This window comes from Malus domestica, chromosome 03 (genome assembly GCF_042453785.1).
Source record: "Malus domestica chromosome 03, GDT2T_hap1".
Taxonomy (NCBI): domain Eukaryota; kingdom Viridiplantae; phylum Streptophyta; class Magnoliopsida; order Rosales; family Rosaceae; genus Malus; species Malus domestica.
Genome location: NC_091663.1, coordinates 3,168,195 through 3,184,184, shown reverse-complemented (window position 1 = coordinate 3,184,184; position 15,990 = coordinate 3,168,195). Strand labels below are relative to the sequence as shown.

Genomic DNA, 15,990 nt, shown 5'->3' with positions numbered 1-15,990 from the left:
TGGAAACAATAAAATTTTGTAATATTTTGAAGGAAATTACAATATTCTCTGTACTTCCCTAGCTAAGTTTGGCACTAATAAGTCCTTCAACTGATCCAATCACACCCACAACCGTCACAAGAAAGCAAATGAAACTAAATATCCTTAGAACAATCCATTTTTTTGTCCAAGCCCCGATTCTCTTTTGTACAAAGTACATTTCAACAGGGAAATATATAGCCAAAGGCCAAAAGTTTAAGGCCCCTAAAACTCCCAAAACCTGGTTGAAGTAAGGAAATATCATCGCAATTGCGGTAGTTGATACAACGTAAACAGTTCGGAAACACAGCCTGAAGGGATTCACTTGAAATCTTGGCAACAATGGGATTTTGATGGAGTAAAAGTTGTTCACAAATCCGCTGTTTGGGTATTTCTTCCTAGACCATCTCTCAGCAACTGCAAATACTGGTTGACTGTATACCTGCAAGATGAAACATGTGAAACGTACGTGATTACAAGAGATTGAAAAGTGGTCGAATTTGAAAATTTTGATATTATTTTATAGTACCTGATATCCTCCCACCAAATGAAGAACAATGCAAGCATTAGCAAAATCAATGAGCCAGTAGGGTTCGTAGAATCCGAATCCTGTCAAGAGGTTCCCGGGCGTGTCATTCCCAAAGGCGGCGTATCCAAAGCATCCACAGCAGAGGTAGAAGAAGGTTGTGACAAATATGGCAATCATTGAGGCCTTCTTCATTGTCTGATTTTCTGGTGGAGGGGACTTCAAAGTATCCTTTGATTTAACAGATATCACACAATCCAACGTTAATTAGCTTCTAAAGTTGATCAGAATTTCGTACGGTTTTAATCAGATTTCTTTTTTGCTTGTGAAAAGATTATAGAAAACCAACCTGAATTTCAAGAAGAATAATAGAGTACGGATAGGCAAAAGCGATGTCTCCAAGTGCTTGGAAGACTAACCATAATTTATCAGCAACATTAGAGGTTGGGACTCCTGCCAGACTTCCTTGAATCCTCCCATTTTCTGCAATTAATAAACACATTTTAAAAATCAAACTTCCGGGTCTTCATTTATTTCTTATTCTGAAGAATGAGGCCGGAAGGTTTGGTGAAAAGAAGCTGGAAAATCCGAAGCGAATACCTATTGCTTTCGCCATGCCGAGGCCAAGTCCAATGAAAGAGTAGGTAAACGACATGATTGCTGCAACAACTGATAGCCATTCCATGTTGTGGAAATCTGGTATTTGTGACACTACAATCTGGACAAGTCCAAATAGCATCATGTACAAACCAGTTCCATATTGACAGGAAGCTTCATGCCCTTCTTTGTGATAGCAGTTTGATCTCTGAATGGCTCTACAAAATAGAATACAAAATTTAATATGTATCGTCTTTCCGAAGTTTAATTCTGTTGGAAAGAAGTGTAAGCATCATTATACGAGTATAATCTAGGAGAATATGCATAAACAAAACTCGTTACAAACTCTTCATTAAAAAAAAATAAAATAAAATAGAAGCGGGGAACAAACAATAAGTCGTACACACAACATGGTTTAGTGGTCATCCTTCCAGTACTATTTTGATTAAAATTTTATAACCGGTTCTGTTTGTGCATGTTTTCCAAGAATCGTAGTGAAGGTTAATCTTATTCACTAATATATGAGAGAGTTAGAAATTAAAAAGCATAAACTAAAACTCCCAACGCATAAATACTAGTAATGTTCTTATAGCAGGGGCTGAAACAAAACCAAGCAACACGAAAAACACAGCATTCAGTAGGGAAGCTAGTTAATACCTCATACTGGTTGCAGTGGTAATCACATAAGCAATACCAGTTCCAAACATGCTGAAATATAGAAGGAAACCACAAAACCAGGTCTTTTTTCTACCTGAACTATCACTGAACTACATCAGAATCCCACGTTAAAAGAATCCAATCTATTAGAAACATATCCTAAACAGAAGACTATGCAGAACAAAAAGATCCAAAAAGGGAGGTTTTCGGTGTTTTACTATTGAGATTCACTTTCACAGCATTCATGTAAGATTTGTTTCGAGTTCCGGTGATAGGATCAGGAGACCGGTAACAATCCGAAAGGAGGAAGGAAGAAATGTAGGTGACAATCGCAAAACTAAGCAGACAAACTGGCCCTCCAATCCAGCCTAGCTGTGCAGTACTCCATGCCAAAGACAGAACTCCAGATCCAATCACAGCAGTGATGATATGAGCCACACAACTCCATAGAGTTCCTGATTAATTGATGAGTTTCTCACCAGAAACTATGTAAGTTCAAGACCAAATGATACAGTAAGCTCGAGAGCGATTTTCACGCTCCAAATTTAGCTGCATGCACTCCATACTGAATATTATATAATTTTTTCCACATCCACATAACGAGTGCATGAAGCTAAAAGATAAGTATTAAAACCGCTAGCTTACGCTTAATTAAATTAGACTAAGATAAGTTTACCAGTTCTTAGTGGATGGCCATCATCATCACAGGAACCAGTATTAGCTAACTCAAGAGGGTGTTGGACTGCCATACTTATCAGACTAGCAGTTGGAACCTAGGAACTTCCTAATTTCCAAACCTTAATTTACACTTGGATTTTCCATTTCTCTCTCTCTAATTCATACTTGGCTTTACTATATGTAGCTTTGCGAGCACAGCTTGACTCCTTAATTTAAGGATTCATCTCTTTTCTTACATGTAAATCACAAACTAACACGTATACTAAAGTTTATTTGTTAAAAGCACAAAAAAGAAGAAATTTATACAATGTATCAAATTATGATTTGTCTGTAAAATAAAACAGAGACTTTCACGAAAAAGATTCCTCTAAGCCTACTTTGATGTGTAAAAAGAAACAGAGATTTCCACGGAAAAGATTTCTCATACTTTGAGAAATGGATAATGTATCTTATTTTAACCTTCTCAATAATTGGACAAATGGGCCTATCAATCATGTTCATCTTTTACCCGTTTTCTAACTTTGGTCCTCACATTATTTTTAATTGATTCCTAGTACATGACTTTGCCTTTTCAGAATCAGAGGTGAGTGGGTTGGTGGTCAGTCCCCTTCTCAAGCAAACAAATTGCTTGGAAAGTATGTGGTCTTTCTCAATTGAAAGCACTCCGATTATACATGTGGCCAATGAACCAAAAAAGGCTGTGATATAATAATTTTCATCTAAAAACTTGCTGACGTTGCTACGATACTCCGAAGTTTTGGATATTCCGTTACTAAACGTCTCATTTGGGTTTCATCGTCTTTGTCAAGTAAGCAAACCATTGACAGCCTTCCCCACCTTCTCCCTCACCGGCGTTGGCTCCATCCAACAACCAGGTGGAGCTACGGTGGAGTCAATTTAACACTCGTGGTTGCTGCATACGCGAATCGGCGCACACAACATATAGAAATCAACACCGAATTATTGATTAACGAGTAGATTTGTTTGCATTAGTAGATAGAAGTCAGTAATTCGTGGACGACTACTCGTAGCAAAACCCTAACCCACATGTAATGAGTTTGTAGTTTTTCTAACACGAGCATCTCCCTCCTTTTTTTCTCATGTCAAGTTGATATGTGTTTGCATCAACTTTATTATGTCAAGCTTGTCCTCACATTGCAGAAATTGCTAGGTCGGTTTCAGAGGCTCCAAATTATTGTCAATTTCAAGTCCGCCTTGGCAATTGGCCTCTTTTGCTTTGTTGCTTTATGCTATGTTTCGTCACTCTATCATTTCATGTCTAGATCCCTACGCTCTAGTCGGCGAGAAAATTTGAGTAGAGGTGCACAATCACCCGATATGAGAGTTGTTCTAATCAGATATCTCTGCCGAATATTTTCTCCTAATCGGCTCAAGTTGGATTTTAGCTTTCTGGATTTTGACCTACACCATTCTAATCTACCTTACGCTTAAAAACCCTTTTGTTGCCTCTGATACAAAATATTTTTCAGTGTGCCGGCTGGAAACACGACCCCATACATCAAGTTTTATAATACAAATGGTTGGATAATCTCTTACCACTTATATTATAACACTTACTAGATCAAATCATGTCCCTACACACTAACAAACACTCCATTATGGGGCCCAAGAAAGGTTGTGAGGGTATTGGCCCAGATGTACAAGAATAGCCTGGCCCAGCAGAAAATGAGTTGTATGGCTCATTTTCAATTGGATTATGGTCCAGTATGTTAAGCAACTTGACCCAATTTATTTTTTTCAAAAAATGGGATCATAAACCCAAGTGACTCGTATGATTTTGGTATAGAATAACTCTTTCTTTAATCTTTTCGCACAACCTTGTTTAATTATATTTGTTGTTTCTATTTAATTTATTCAATCTGATAGTCAGATTAAAGATCAATGTGTGAGGTGCTAAAAAGATTGTGAAAATCACCTCTCTTGATTTTCACCCAAACTTAGGAGAGAAATTTTGCGTGTGACTGTAGCATGCGGCCTCTCTTGATCTATCTATCTATGGGCATGAAGGAGAGAAAAGAAAATATATACGATCTTTTATCGTGTGTGACCGCACAGTCATGTGATATGACAAGTAGACGCTAAAATTTTTCCAAACTAATTATTGTGTGTGACCGCACAGTTATATGATCTGACAGGCGCTAGAATTTTTTCAAACACAGGACTTAAAGCATGCAAACAATCATTCAATTAAATCACGTTGAATTTTGCAAGATAAGTCCCACAAGAAAAAAAAAGCAATAAGCAGATTAAGGTTTGACAAGGACTTACTTGACGCTGCTAGCAGCTGTAATAACGTAAGCGATTCCACAGCCATACAAGCTCTCGTGTACAAATATTGCACACACTGTTTTACTCTTCTCTCCTAAAATTCAATCATACACACGTCAAAATTAAAACTCCGTATACGATATACACATAAATCATGTTACAAGAAATTGAGTGACTCTAAAATGTCCTTTACTACTTAACATGTGGGCGATTGCCCTATCATTCACAATCTTATTACAGTATAACTAGTTCCCGTTTTTCAACAAAATGAGAAAAGATTCAAAAAAGAATGACGACTTTTACACTCTTAGTTTGTCCATTTGCTCTCCTTCCGGTTGATCCTATACTTTGGTAATTGATATTTGAAGAAAGAAAAGAAAAAAGCGAAAAGAAATAGGTGCAAATGGACAAAAATGAGAGTGAAGAAATCGCCACCCAACAAATGCATGCCACATACCCTACGTCTCATAAGGTCTATACATATTTTGATCAAAATTGACAATGGGATGCTAGAAAGATCACAAAAATAAAAGTTAGAGAGTATATTTATAGAGGAGGGTTAGAAATGCTAACCTAGGTAGACCTTGACAGCTTCCATGTAGGATCCGACTCTCGTCGGGCTATCGGATTCCGGGAATCGGTAGCAGTCGGAGAGGAGGTTGTTGGAAAGAATGGTGACTGAAGCAAAGACAATCATAAGCAATGGACCTGCAATCCACCCCAGCTGAGCCACACTCCATGCAAGAGATAATACTCCTGCTCCTATTACGCCTGTTATAATATGTGCTACTGCAGTCCATATGGTTCCTGTACATAACAAAAGTTCATATCAAAATTAACGCCTCCGCATCATTATATTTTGGTTCAACTTCGACGGCACGGGGGAAATTTATTAAAGAAGCAAAAGAGAAATACCTCGATAGCTAAGATAAGGGGGTCAAGAACCAAAACCCCTAAGAAAACTCTAAAAAACGCTAATTCGGATGCTAAGACAAGTTTCATGAGTAGAGAGAGAGATTTGTAAACACTGAGGGATGCTACCATAGCGTCCCAAATCAATAATACAAATACATGAATAAGACATTCAAAGTTTGGAGAAAAAGATCACAAGCATCATGTTTGTTGAGGGAGGAATTAGGACCACTAGGGGTTGGTTGTTCACACTCCCCACAACTGCCAATCAAACCTACCCAAAAACTACAACCTACCCAACTAATTAGACAGAACCACCAGAACTTGTCATGTGAAAGCTCTACAAGCTCTAAACATGGAACCTCTGAGTCCTCTGGTTTCAAATTTCTTTTGTTTCCTTCAACGACTATCGTCCATGAAATTTCTACCTCATGATCTACTCCAACAATACAAAGATCAAGTGTCGCTAAACCAAACGGCCACGTGCAACTTGTCAACAAATCTATTACTTCCCTTGGTGCTAACAGATTTCCTTGCAGCAAAATCTAACTGCATATGCATAAATTCAAAAAAAATTGTCAGAAAAATTGGGATGAGTTGAGATTACCTGTTCTTTTGAGAGGTTGGAGCAACGGTAGCTGCTGATCTTCTGCTGCTTCACCACCACCCATCTCTCTCCCCCCTCAAAACTTTGACAGATGAAAACTTGTCAAAATAATGGAGGCACAAATAAACAGATTGGCATGCAGCTCAAAAACAAGGTATAAATTTTGCATGTCTCAGAAAATTAGGCAGATATATATGTCATCTTGCTGCAGTACGCAGATCAAACAAGTCAAAGAAATGAAAGAAACAATTAGAACTGTTTTTCTTTTCTGGTGAGGCAAAAAGTTTGACAGTTTGGTACGAACTAAACAAGTTGTTGGCATCCAATTCATCCGTGCAACGATTATTCATCTATATTTTGAAAAATAGTTTATGTACACATTTTCTCTCCTTATGCACGTATACTTATTTTTAGTCTTAAAAGTGAATAAGAAATAAAGAGCGAGTGGAAATCATTTCGCATTACTCTTTTAAAAAATTAATAACCTCTATCAAAACTTGCTTTTATTCAAAAACTCTTGGACAACTTTTTATTATTATCAAGGGCATTTTTCTTATTATTAAGGATATTTTTATTAATTTAAAATCCTTGTAAAGTGTGACTCCTTATTTGTTTTTTGTCGAAATAAAAAATATTGCTAATAATAGAAGAAAATTGTCTAAATGTTTTTAGATGAAGAAAAGTTTTGTGAGTTTGTTAAATTTCTAAAACTAAGGGGGATGGTGTTTTCTAGCCACTTCCAATTCACAATCCAAAGTCGAATAATATATTCAAAGCCGTTATGTACAAGCAATAAGAAAATTAGAGATGTATCTACAAAATATTCAAAGCCGTTATGTACAAGCAACAAGAAAATTAAAGATGTATCAACAAAATGTCAAAACTCAAAAGGGCAATACAATCATAGTACGGCTCCGATTAAGCTTTGAATCAACTAATAATCGGAGTTTTAAGCTTTTGAATTTAAACTAATATAATCTTGGAGTTAATATATATTTGGTCATCACAGCTCCTCAAAATTAGGACGTTAGGAGAGCAAAACTTTTAGCCAAAATAGTATTTGAAATTAGCATAACTCCTCACTTTGATCTCTGACAATAATAATCGATAAAAGTGGTTCTTGAGTTTATCTATCTTAAATCATTTTGATCATCCCGTGAAAAATTTGCCAATATCTTTATTAAGTGGAGAAGTTAGTTTGACAAAAAAACCTTTAAAGGTGGTCACATGGTCGTTTACTTGACCATTTAACGAATATATTAACATATTTTTCATAAGTCACCATAGACAAACTCAAGAACCACTTGTATATCAATTTTCATTAACATGAAATAAAATGAGAATTTGCGCCTTGACCACTCTCCCCCTCATCTTATGTCAAGGTTTACATCCAAGCCAACATATATTCATTGTACAAAACAAGCAGAAGTTGGCCGAAAACAAAAACCAGTCGAAAACTCGTATATATGTACAAACAGAAAGATGACCCCAAATCATTTGCAGATCCGATCCAGCTTAAGAATCAACAGCTTCATTGACTTATGTATGAACTACATATCATCTCCAATATCGCATCTCATTCTGCACGTAGACGTCCTCGAACAGGCTCATCTTCTATTTATAGTCATCTTCAACAGCTTCCATGTTCACGTTTTTACTTGCGTTTCCCCTCCAAGATTACACAAAAATATGTAAAGGACAAACTTTCCGTACTCTTCCAGTAGACAGCATGTCGTCGATACAGTATGAATCATTCAATTTACACAAAAGAGGGCGAGGTCTCCAGCAGCTAGAAGGGGGGCATACCTGCTGCCGGAGAAGGATCTACGTGAACAAAGAAACTTGCCGCAACTATCAGATAACAAAGAATAAGCATCAACCCTTTGAAGTAATTAGAAGTTCCCTCCTGCAAACAAAGCCAAGATCAACAAAAAGAGAATGTAATGTTGAAAACGAAATTATCAAATGGAAAGATAACAATGAGCACAAGATAGTGAAAAAAGAGATGATCATTCAAAATTTAAAGCTCTTCAGCTATTCAGACAAATTGACTTCAAAAAAGACATTACGTGGTTTTGTTCTCAATCTCAGGGATTGGAATGCATACCTGCAGCAAGAAGGCTACAACTAAGACAGTTATGAAAAGTGTTGCCGTCTCAAAAAGCTGAAAGTTCAAGTCCATAGGGCGTCCCATAATCCACCCAACAACCACGCAGAAAGGAATCTGCAATAACCAAAACAAAAAGTTTATTAAGTATTTATATATGAGAAATAGAAAAGCATGATTCTGAATTATTATTATTATTATAATTAACCTGAATCATTAACAGGTATAAATGCGGATGACAGTATACAACAAAATATAGACATCGTTTTATTAGAAACATGATAATGACATTAAAAACTTTCAGATAAGTACCCACCCCAAACATGGATATTTGCGTTGACGACCCTATTGCCACTCCCAAAGAAATGTCCTGCAGAAAAATTCATGGTTATTGGAACACAAAGTAAGAGAAACCACAAGAAGTCAACAAAGTTTGAGACTTACAAGCTTGTCCTTCATGGCAAACATAATAGCACTGGCATGCTCTGCAGCATTACCCACAATTGGGAGCAAAATAACGCTGATAAATGAAATTGGCATGTTCCATGCTATAGATGCTCCCTACAAAACAACCATCCAACGTCAAAGCTCATCAATCATATATATATACGCATGACAACGTGTGCCAAACTTCCACCATACTCTGATCCCACCGATTTTTTTTTTTCCAACCCATTGAAATATTTGAAAATTAATCACTTGCAATCTGCAAAGCAACAACTACTCACATTGACCAATAACAAGTATAAAAGGCAGCAGAGAGAGGGAAAATTGAAACTTTATTAAGATGTATAATCTAAAAAACCCAAGTACAAAATCTTCTAATTACCTCTATGGCGTTAACTAAATATTCCGATACGATTGAGATCCAAGCAGTCATTATTGATAGCCAAATTATTGATTCCCATTTAGAGATCTCAGGAGCTTCATCGTCATCTGCGTTCTCTTCATTCTGAATCCCTTCCTGAGTTCATACCGTACATACCACCACAAAATTCAATATGGTGCGAAAACAGTCACAATTTCTAAGCCAAATGATGAAATAAGACACAAATTAAAACATGAACCATACTAATAACAACTACGAGGATGATAAATATAAAAGGAACTTATTTACGCACAAAAAGAAAAGAAAAACTCAGCTAACCTCATTTAAAGGCACATATTGATTATGCCGACTCTTTAACTGGAAGAAAAGAAAAGCAGCATATGCCAGGAGCATGATACAGCTGCTAAATCTTGAAAGTGCCAACTCTGACTTCCCGAAATTAACCTCAGTGTGAGTGTAGTGCAAGACAGCTGGAAAAAGTAGGCCCATGACTGCCATTAGCAGCAAGCCAGAGTTCACAACAGCAGTTGCCTGCCCAATATACATAAGATTCAGAATGAAAGATAAAGGAATTGGAAATTCTAGAGGAAAAGAAGAGAGCCGATATATTTACCTTGTTAAACACCTGTTCTTTCTCTTGAAAAACAAGCCCACCACTGAAGAATGCACAACCAAGCACCAGCAACATGTTTGACAGAATAGAGCCTAATAACGACTGCTGAACAACGCGTAACATTCCACGTTTCAGTGCATAAATTGATATAATCAGTTCTGTTGCATTTCCAAAAGTAGCATTTAAAAGACCCCCAACTGCAAGTTCCAATTTGATATATCAAAAACTGAGCCAAGAAGGAAAAGTTGTCACCGACCATTTTATAAGACAATAGTCACAATACACTAGGACAGCAATTATACAAGACTAAATACTCGATGCTTCTGGCCCAAGTATCAATGTGAGTTTGACGATCACCGTAGCACACAACAGTTTTTATAACAAAAGGCAAAACAATTATGTAAAGTGTGTATATATAAATATATATACATACATATATATTATCTATGCATATTGCATGCGCATATAAAAGTGGAGAATTTCATAATAGCCTTCCAGCACCTTAATCAATATCCTACATGAAGCTGAATTCCTTCAGAAAAAATGAAAGCAAGGAGATAACCAGACTATGAAAAAGACATGCATTTCTTTTATTACATAGAAATGCATATATTGCAGATTTCAATCCATATTTAAAATGTGGCTGGAAATAATAAGATAAAGATCCTTTCCTCATCACATCAAGTATGCAACCTAGATAATTTTTTATGATTTTCAGCAAGATAACTTTTGTTTTCTTTTCAGCAATATCAAGCAAAGTCAACTCCCAGTCAGATAAAACCACATTTAGATTGCAAACTCTCGTATACAAATTGAGCAATTTGATTCAATGAACCAAAAAGGATTAAGAGGTAGAAAGTAACTGATCATGCACAAAAAAACAAGAATACATTACCAGTAGCTCCAGTATAGAATGCCAGCTGCCTATAAAAGCAAAGATGAGGTTGACTTAGCTTCTCAAAATTTCAAGCTAGTAGGATATAGAAAGAAGAGAGGGAAAATAGTACTTACTCAGTAGCATAACCCAAACGCTCAGCTAAAGGTGTTATACCCAACAAGCTCAAAACAAAGACCCAACCCTGTAATTCATATCCATAAATTAGATACAAAATTGAACGGTGTAATGAGCCAGGAAGGGGGAGTTGCAACTCACATTATGGCCGGTTAGCTTATAGACAAGTATCGCTAGCGGCCCAAAAGGCATAAGCAAGTTCAGTTTAGTTGAGAAAACAACAGTCTTTATGCTTCTATAAACAGTATTCCTCCACACTTTATCACCGCTAGCTTGTGAACCTCCTGAAAACGAACATTCTCCCACTGCTTCAATAGAACGTGTCTTTTGAGCCTCTGTCTTTGGAGTAAAAAGACTCTCATCCTCAAACTCATGTATTGGTCCGTTACCCAGTGATTCCATCTGTTACAAGAAACACCATAACATTCAAAACCATCACTTCAAAAGCTTATTCCCAGTGCCTATGGCGAAATAACATTACGTTAGTTCTTTTGAGTAATGCTGTGGAAAAAGAAATAATGCATAAACGGAAATAAATGGACTGCTGCAGGACAAATTTTTAGTCATCAGAGAAAGAAAATTAAACTCACTTCAAGTTGAGACTGGATTCCAGGCTTATAATTCATCGTCTTTTATTAAATACGCAATGATTCATCCACACGAAGAAAATGGCATCCATGCACCAAGTTCTTAGTGAGCATTTCTCAAATATGAGACAAGATGTTTCAAAATGTTGGAGCCAAGCTTGATATACTGCAAACAATTGAACAATAAAAAAAAAAACTGAAACTTACCTCATAAACACAATTAAATCCCTAAAACAACAACTCAAAAATGGTTACGAAAATCGCCACAAATCAAACTTTAAAGTTTGTTCCTTCCACGTTGAAACTGCATTCTCAATCCCAATGTTCCAATTACAAGACTCCATTTCATCCGTATAACAACAGAAAACGCGGAAACAAAAACTGGGTTGCAATCAGAATACGAACTTTCACTGCGTTTTGAAAGAAACCCAATAAAATTCTCAGGATTAACAAAAAAAAATATGCTCAAAACGAAAGTTGGGTAGGAATCAAAACACGAAATTTTAACTCGGTTTTCAAAGAAACCCAATAAAATTCCCAGAACTAACACGAAAAAAATGCTGAAACAGAAACTGGGTTGAAATCAAAACACGAAATTGAAACTGGGTTTTTACAGAATTCAAACAAAACCATCAATACTCAAATGGGAATCTGAGTAAAGCAGTAACCTTAATCTTGCCAAATTCAAACAATCCCATGAACAAATACAGAAGAAAAAGAAATTAACAAAAAAAGAAATAAGAAAGTAATACCTAGCAAATCAATCCAAATCTCCGGGTCGCTGGTTTTCCTCTTTGATTATTATTTTTGGGTTTTTTTTTCCTCCTTGTGGGCGGACTAATTGGAAGATTGGATCTTTATGCTCCTCTTGAACCAAACTGTTTCGTGAAGCACAACTTTGGTTACGCCAGCGCACTCTCCCCGCAACCGCGTCGATAAAACAACCCAGTGGTTTTGGACAAAACGCGGGTCGTTTGTATTTAGAACTCAAAATCAATTCCACTAAAAATATTTTCAATCATTTTAAAAACATTTACAAACGAACTCTAATAAATATTATGTTACGTATTCAGAATGATATTTCTCATTTTAAAAACGAGAAAAAGAAAAGGTAGTATACAGACCTTTCTCATTCTGTTTAAAATTGAGTATACTAAATTTTTTATTTAGTGACATTTTTTCCTTGAATATTTGATGAGGTGGGTTAGTCTACTAACATTATGGGCTACCCATAAAAATGTGGTTCAATTTCGCTTTGGATGAGAATCGAACTTAAGACTTTCCACTTACAAATAAAGAGGAATATTATTAGACTATAGTAATAAGTGGTTCATTAATTGTTTTCGTTGCATCAAAACACACCAATAATAATGCACGAGTATATGTTGCAAGTACGATCAATGACAAGATGAGTTACATGAAGTTGTTAGTAAATGACAAGATGAGTTGCATGTTGTTAATGAAAGATGTGTGGAGTGTTTAAGTGTTAACTAGAAATTTTACACAATGCTATGCATGTAGGACAGTAGGATAAAATATAGAAAAGAGGGGAGAGAGAAAAATGTAGGAGATACTGATTTATTTTTTCCATTTTAATTAGTTAATTTAAGTATATATTCAACATCAAAATTAATATGAATGGTAGATAATACTTGATCGAAGGCACAAAAAATAATAATATTTATACATTATGGTACAAGTTCGACTTCCATCTAACTTTCTAATATTTAACAACTTAACCCACCACTAATAACTAATCTGATTGATTAATTAAAATCTTCTTTCCCCCAGAACTTTAAGAGATTTAGGCGTACAAGGTTGGCAAATAAGTATGAACATCTTCAACTATATATATGGATAATACTATTTTTTTTATTGGGAATGAGCTTATTCTTTGACACACCCTGATCCGGAGGATCCAGGTGTGCTGGCCGTCACGTGGGCGTGACGTAACCATAAGCACGACACGGAAGCGTAATAACAACATATAACAACAGAAATTCAACCCAAACTCAACATAACCACATACGGACATAACCGGACGAGTTACAAGTAAACACATAAGTTCAGAGCATAGGTTAACTGCAGTCAAGTAGGACTAAAATAAGAATACATCACCCTCAGGTGAGTCCTACATGTCCCAAATCTGTCAGAAAGCCGGAAAGGACCTCGTGAGCCAACCACCGCTAAACTAGAACCTGGAGGGGCGCAAAACAAAATGAGTGGGTCAGTAAAACAAATTAGTTTTCCAAAACATTTCATTAAAACAGTTATATCCCCTCGCCGTAAAAACCTGTATACTTTCCCAGAAATATATAACCATATAAAATCTCAACATTTAAATCTCAAATCTTTAACATTTTCAAGAAAACATGCCATGACATAAATAAAAATATAAATCAGGTGAATAAGGAATCAATCGGAGACCCTGCAGTTGGTCCTATACGATTAATTCAATAGCTCAAATCCCACTAAGCCGGAGTCACCACAGTGACCTATACGGCCCTACTCTGCACATCACTCGGAACTACGTAAGGTAGTCTATACGATGAAAGGTGTAAAAATACGCTCTAGTGCTTCTCTCATCATATCATCAGCGCGCATAACTAAGGTCACCCACTAGTCGGAATCACGCCTAGTGATCTGTACGACTAGCATGTCGGAACCCTCACATGGTCTGTACGACATCCACCTATTTGGATCCAAGACGAGCGTGCGGTGTGGTGAATAATATAAGCACTAACACCTAGGGTGCAGATTATGAGCTCAACTCATCTCAACAACAACAATTCAATGAATAAATGAACTCACCTGACTTACCTGTGCCTCCACAGCACCATGCAACATGTATGCATCATATTTCAATCATATAGTTCATAAACCAATTCATGATTTTCAAATAATTCTATGCATGGCATATTCAAAACATATTTTCATATAAACATTTTTCTGGGAAAAACAGTAGTATATAGGTAATACGAAAACAAAACTGCCCACTCACTGATAAGTCGACGGGTCGTAACCCCCGTGGCGTCCCTGGATGCGGTCGTCCTCGGGATACGTCTCACCTATATGCGAAACAACTATAAAAACATTAATTTTAAGCACATCACCAATAATTTGAAATAACTTCTCATACGATGCTCAATTTTGGTATATTAATATACCACATCGACCTACTCGACGTCACGAGCGTCGAGAAATTTTTAGAAAAATTTTTGGAAGCCCCACGCGCCCCCACGCGCCACACGTGGCACGGGTCCACGCGCTGGCCACGCGCAGCACGTGCAGCGCACGTGCCGTCTTCTTCGCAGGTCTCGCCGGACTGGTTCTCCGGTGGCCGGACTCCGGCCGAACTCCGGCCGATTTTCAAACTCACTATTCTCCTTCGTTTTTCACCCATTTTCTTCGTATTTTATACCAAATTGAAGCCCTAAGAGTGTACATTCACGTTGGACTTGTTTTAGGGCCTAAAAACCACGAAATCTCACCTTGCAAAAACCAAAGATTCGGCCAAACTTGAAACCTACGATCCCGACGTCCAAAACTCTCCAACGAACGTCCCCGAGCTTCCTTAGAACCTCCTAAAGCTCACCACAAGCTTGAAATCTCCTGAAACACAACATTTTACGTTCGCATGAACAGTACCTCAAAAATGGAGGTTCGGGATCTATGTGAAATCGAAGGTTTCACTTCCTAAAACTAGCACCAATGAACTCAGGACGACGAAAGGATGAAGATGCATACCTTATTTGCCTCGATCCGTCGAGTTTTGAAGGGTTTTGGGTGAAGGCCGTACGTATAGGGTGAGGGGAAAGAGAGAGATCGTGAGGGAGAGGGACAGAGAGAGCTACGGGAGGGAGAGAAGACAGGGAGTGCGTGTGTGTGTGATTGTGTGGTCCAACACAATCCTCACCATCCATCCAATTCCCTAACCACAAAAATTTCCAAATTCCAAAATTAAAATCCCAAAACTTACAAAATTAATTCAATAATGTCGCACACACACGTACCCGAATGTCCGTCAAGGGTAGTTACGTCAATTCACGCCCCCGATATAGAAATCCCGGGACGGGCTGTGACATTCTTCCTTTGCGAATAATTATGTTATCGTACAAATTTTATAATTAAAATCGTTTAATTTTTTAATTTTCATTTAGAGGTTATGATAAAACAAATTAACGGCATAAATATCAAATAATATATTCATATGATGAATTGTTCATTCTTTGATATGCTTATATGATAAACTTCAATGTAAATAAAATATTATATGAACGTTTTTAATTGAAAATTAATACGAAAATTTATTTTAAATCATTTGTACGTTAATTGTAAATAAGAAAATGTGCACCCTTCATTTTGAATGAATTTTTGTAGAGTGATGTTCAAATAAAAATTAATAAAATTTGACAGTTTTATCCCGCTCATCGATTCATCTCATGAAAATATTTAAACCGTAACCAATACACTGTAAAGTAAATGATGTAATTGTAAACTAAATGACTGGACTATTAATAATTATCGATTAACGTGCTTTTTTTTTTATTGATAAAAC

The 15,990-nt window shown here is 36.6% G+C and overlaps 2 protein-coding genes and 1 long non-coding RNA gene across 8 annotated transcripts; all 3 read right to left on the bottom strand.

The window, feature by feature from the left end:
- On the bottom strand, positions 1-6,755 carry LOC103416931 (probable amino acid permease 7). 3 transcript variants are annotated; one of them, XM_008355148.4, is made up of 7 exons: positions 6,285-6,755; positions 5,339-5,572; positions 4,766-4,859; positions 1,145-1,359; positions 894-1,027; positions 548-775; positions 1-460 (listed from the first exon to the last, which is right to left on the bottom strand). In XM_008355148.4, the coding sequence occupies exons 1-7, from the start codon at positions 6,346-6,348 to the stop codon at positions 59-61; spliced, it is 1,371 nt and encodes a 456-aa protein (XP_008353370.3). In that variant the 5' UTR covers positions 6,349-6,755; the 3' UTR covers positions 1-58. The 3 variants fall into 3 exon arrangements, with proteins under 3 accessions (XP_008353370.3, XP_028955326.2, XP_028955325.2); XM_029099493.2 differs by lacking the exon at positions 6,285-6,755 and adding an exon at positions 5,681-5,877; XM_029099492.2 differs by lacking the exons at positions 4,766-4,859; positions 5,339-5,572; positions 6,285-6,755 and adding exons at positions 1,799-1,892; positions 2,017-2,253; positions 2,475-2,927.
- Positions 6,756-7,570: 815 nt separating this feature from the next.
- Positions 7,571-12,397, bottom strand: LOC103418710 (vacuolar cation/proton exchanger 5). Of its 4 annotated transcripts, none has more exons than XM_029099495.2 (13): positions 12,185-12,397; positions 11,436-11,598; positions 10,987-11,247; positions 10,845-10,912; positions 10,729-10,757; positions 9,834-10,030; positions 9,539-9,751; positions 9,221-9,355; positions 8,836-8,952; positions 8,708-8,761; positions 8,392-8,508; positions 8,091-8,190; positions 7,571-7,953 (listed from the first exon to the last, which is right to left on the bottom strand). In XM_029099495.2, the coding sequence occupies exons 2-13, from the start codon at positions 11,469-11,471 to the stop codon at positions 7,931-7,933; spliced, it is 1,350 nt and encodes a 449-aa protein (XP_028955328.2). In that variant the 5' UTR covers positions 11,472-11,598; positions 12,185-12,397; the 3' UTR covers positions 7,571-7,930. The 4 variants fall into 4 exon arrangements, with proteins under 4 accessions (XP_028955328.2, XP_070674876.1, XP_028955329.2 ...); XM_070818775.1 differs by having other exon boundaries at positions 11,436-11,842; positions 12,185-12,321; XM_029099496.2 differs by lacking the exon at positions 11,436-11,598 and having other exon boundaries at positions 12,185-12,355.
- Positions 12,398-13,401: 1,004 nt separating this feature from the next.
- LOC139194379 (uncharacterized) lies at positions 13,402-15,318 on the bottom strand. The gene is made up of 4 exons (XR_011579110.1): positions 15,180-15,318; positions 14,924-15,044; positions 14,434-14,500; positions 13,402-13,630 (listed from the first exon to the last, which is right to left on the bottom strand). It is a non-coding gene; the product is annotated as an uncharacterized lncRNA (long non-coding RNA).
- Between the last annotated feature and the right edge of the window lie 672 nt (positions 15,319-15,990).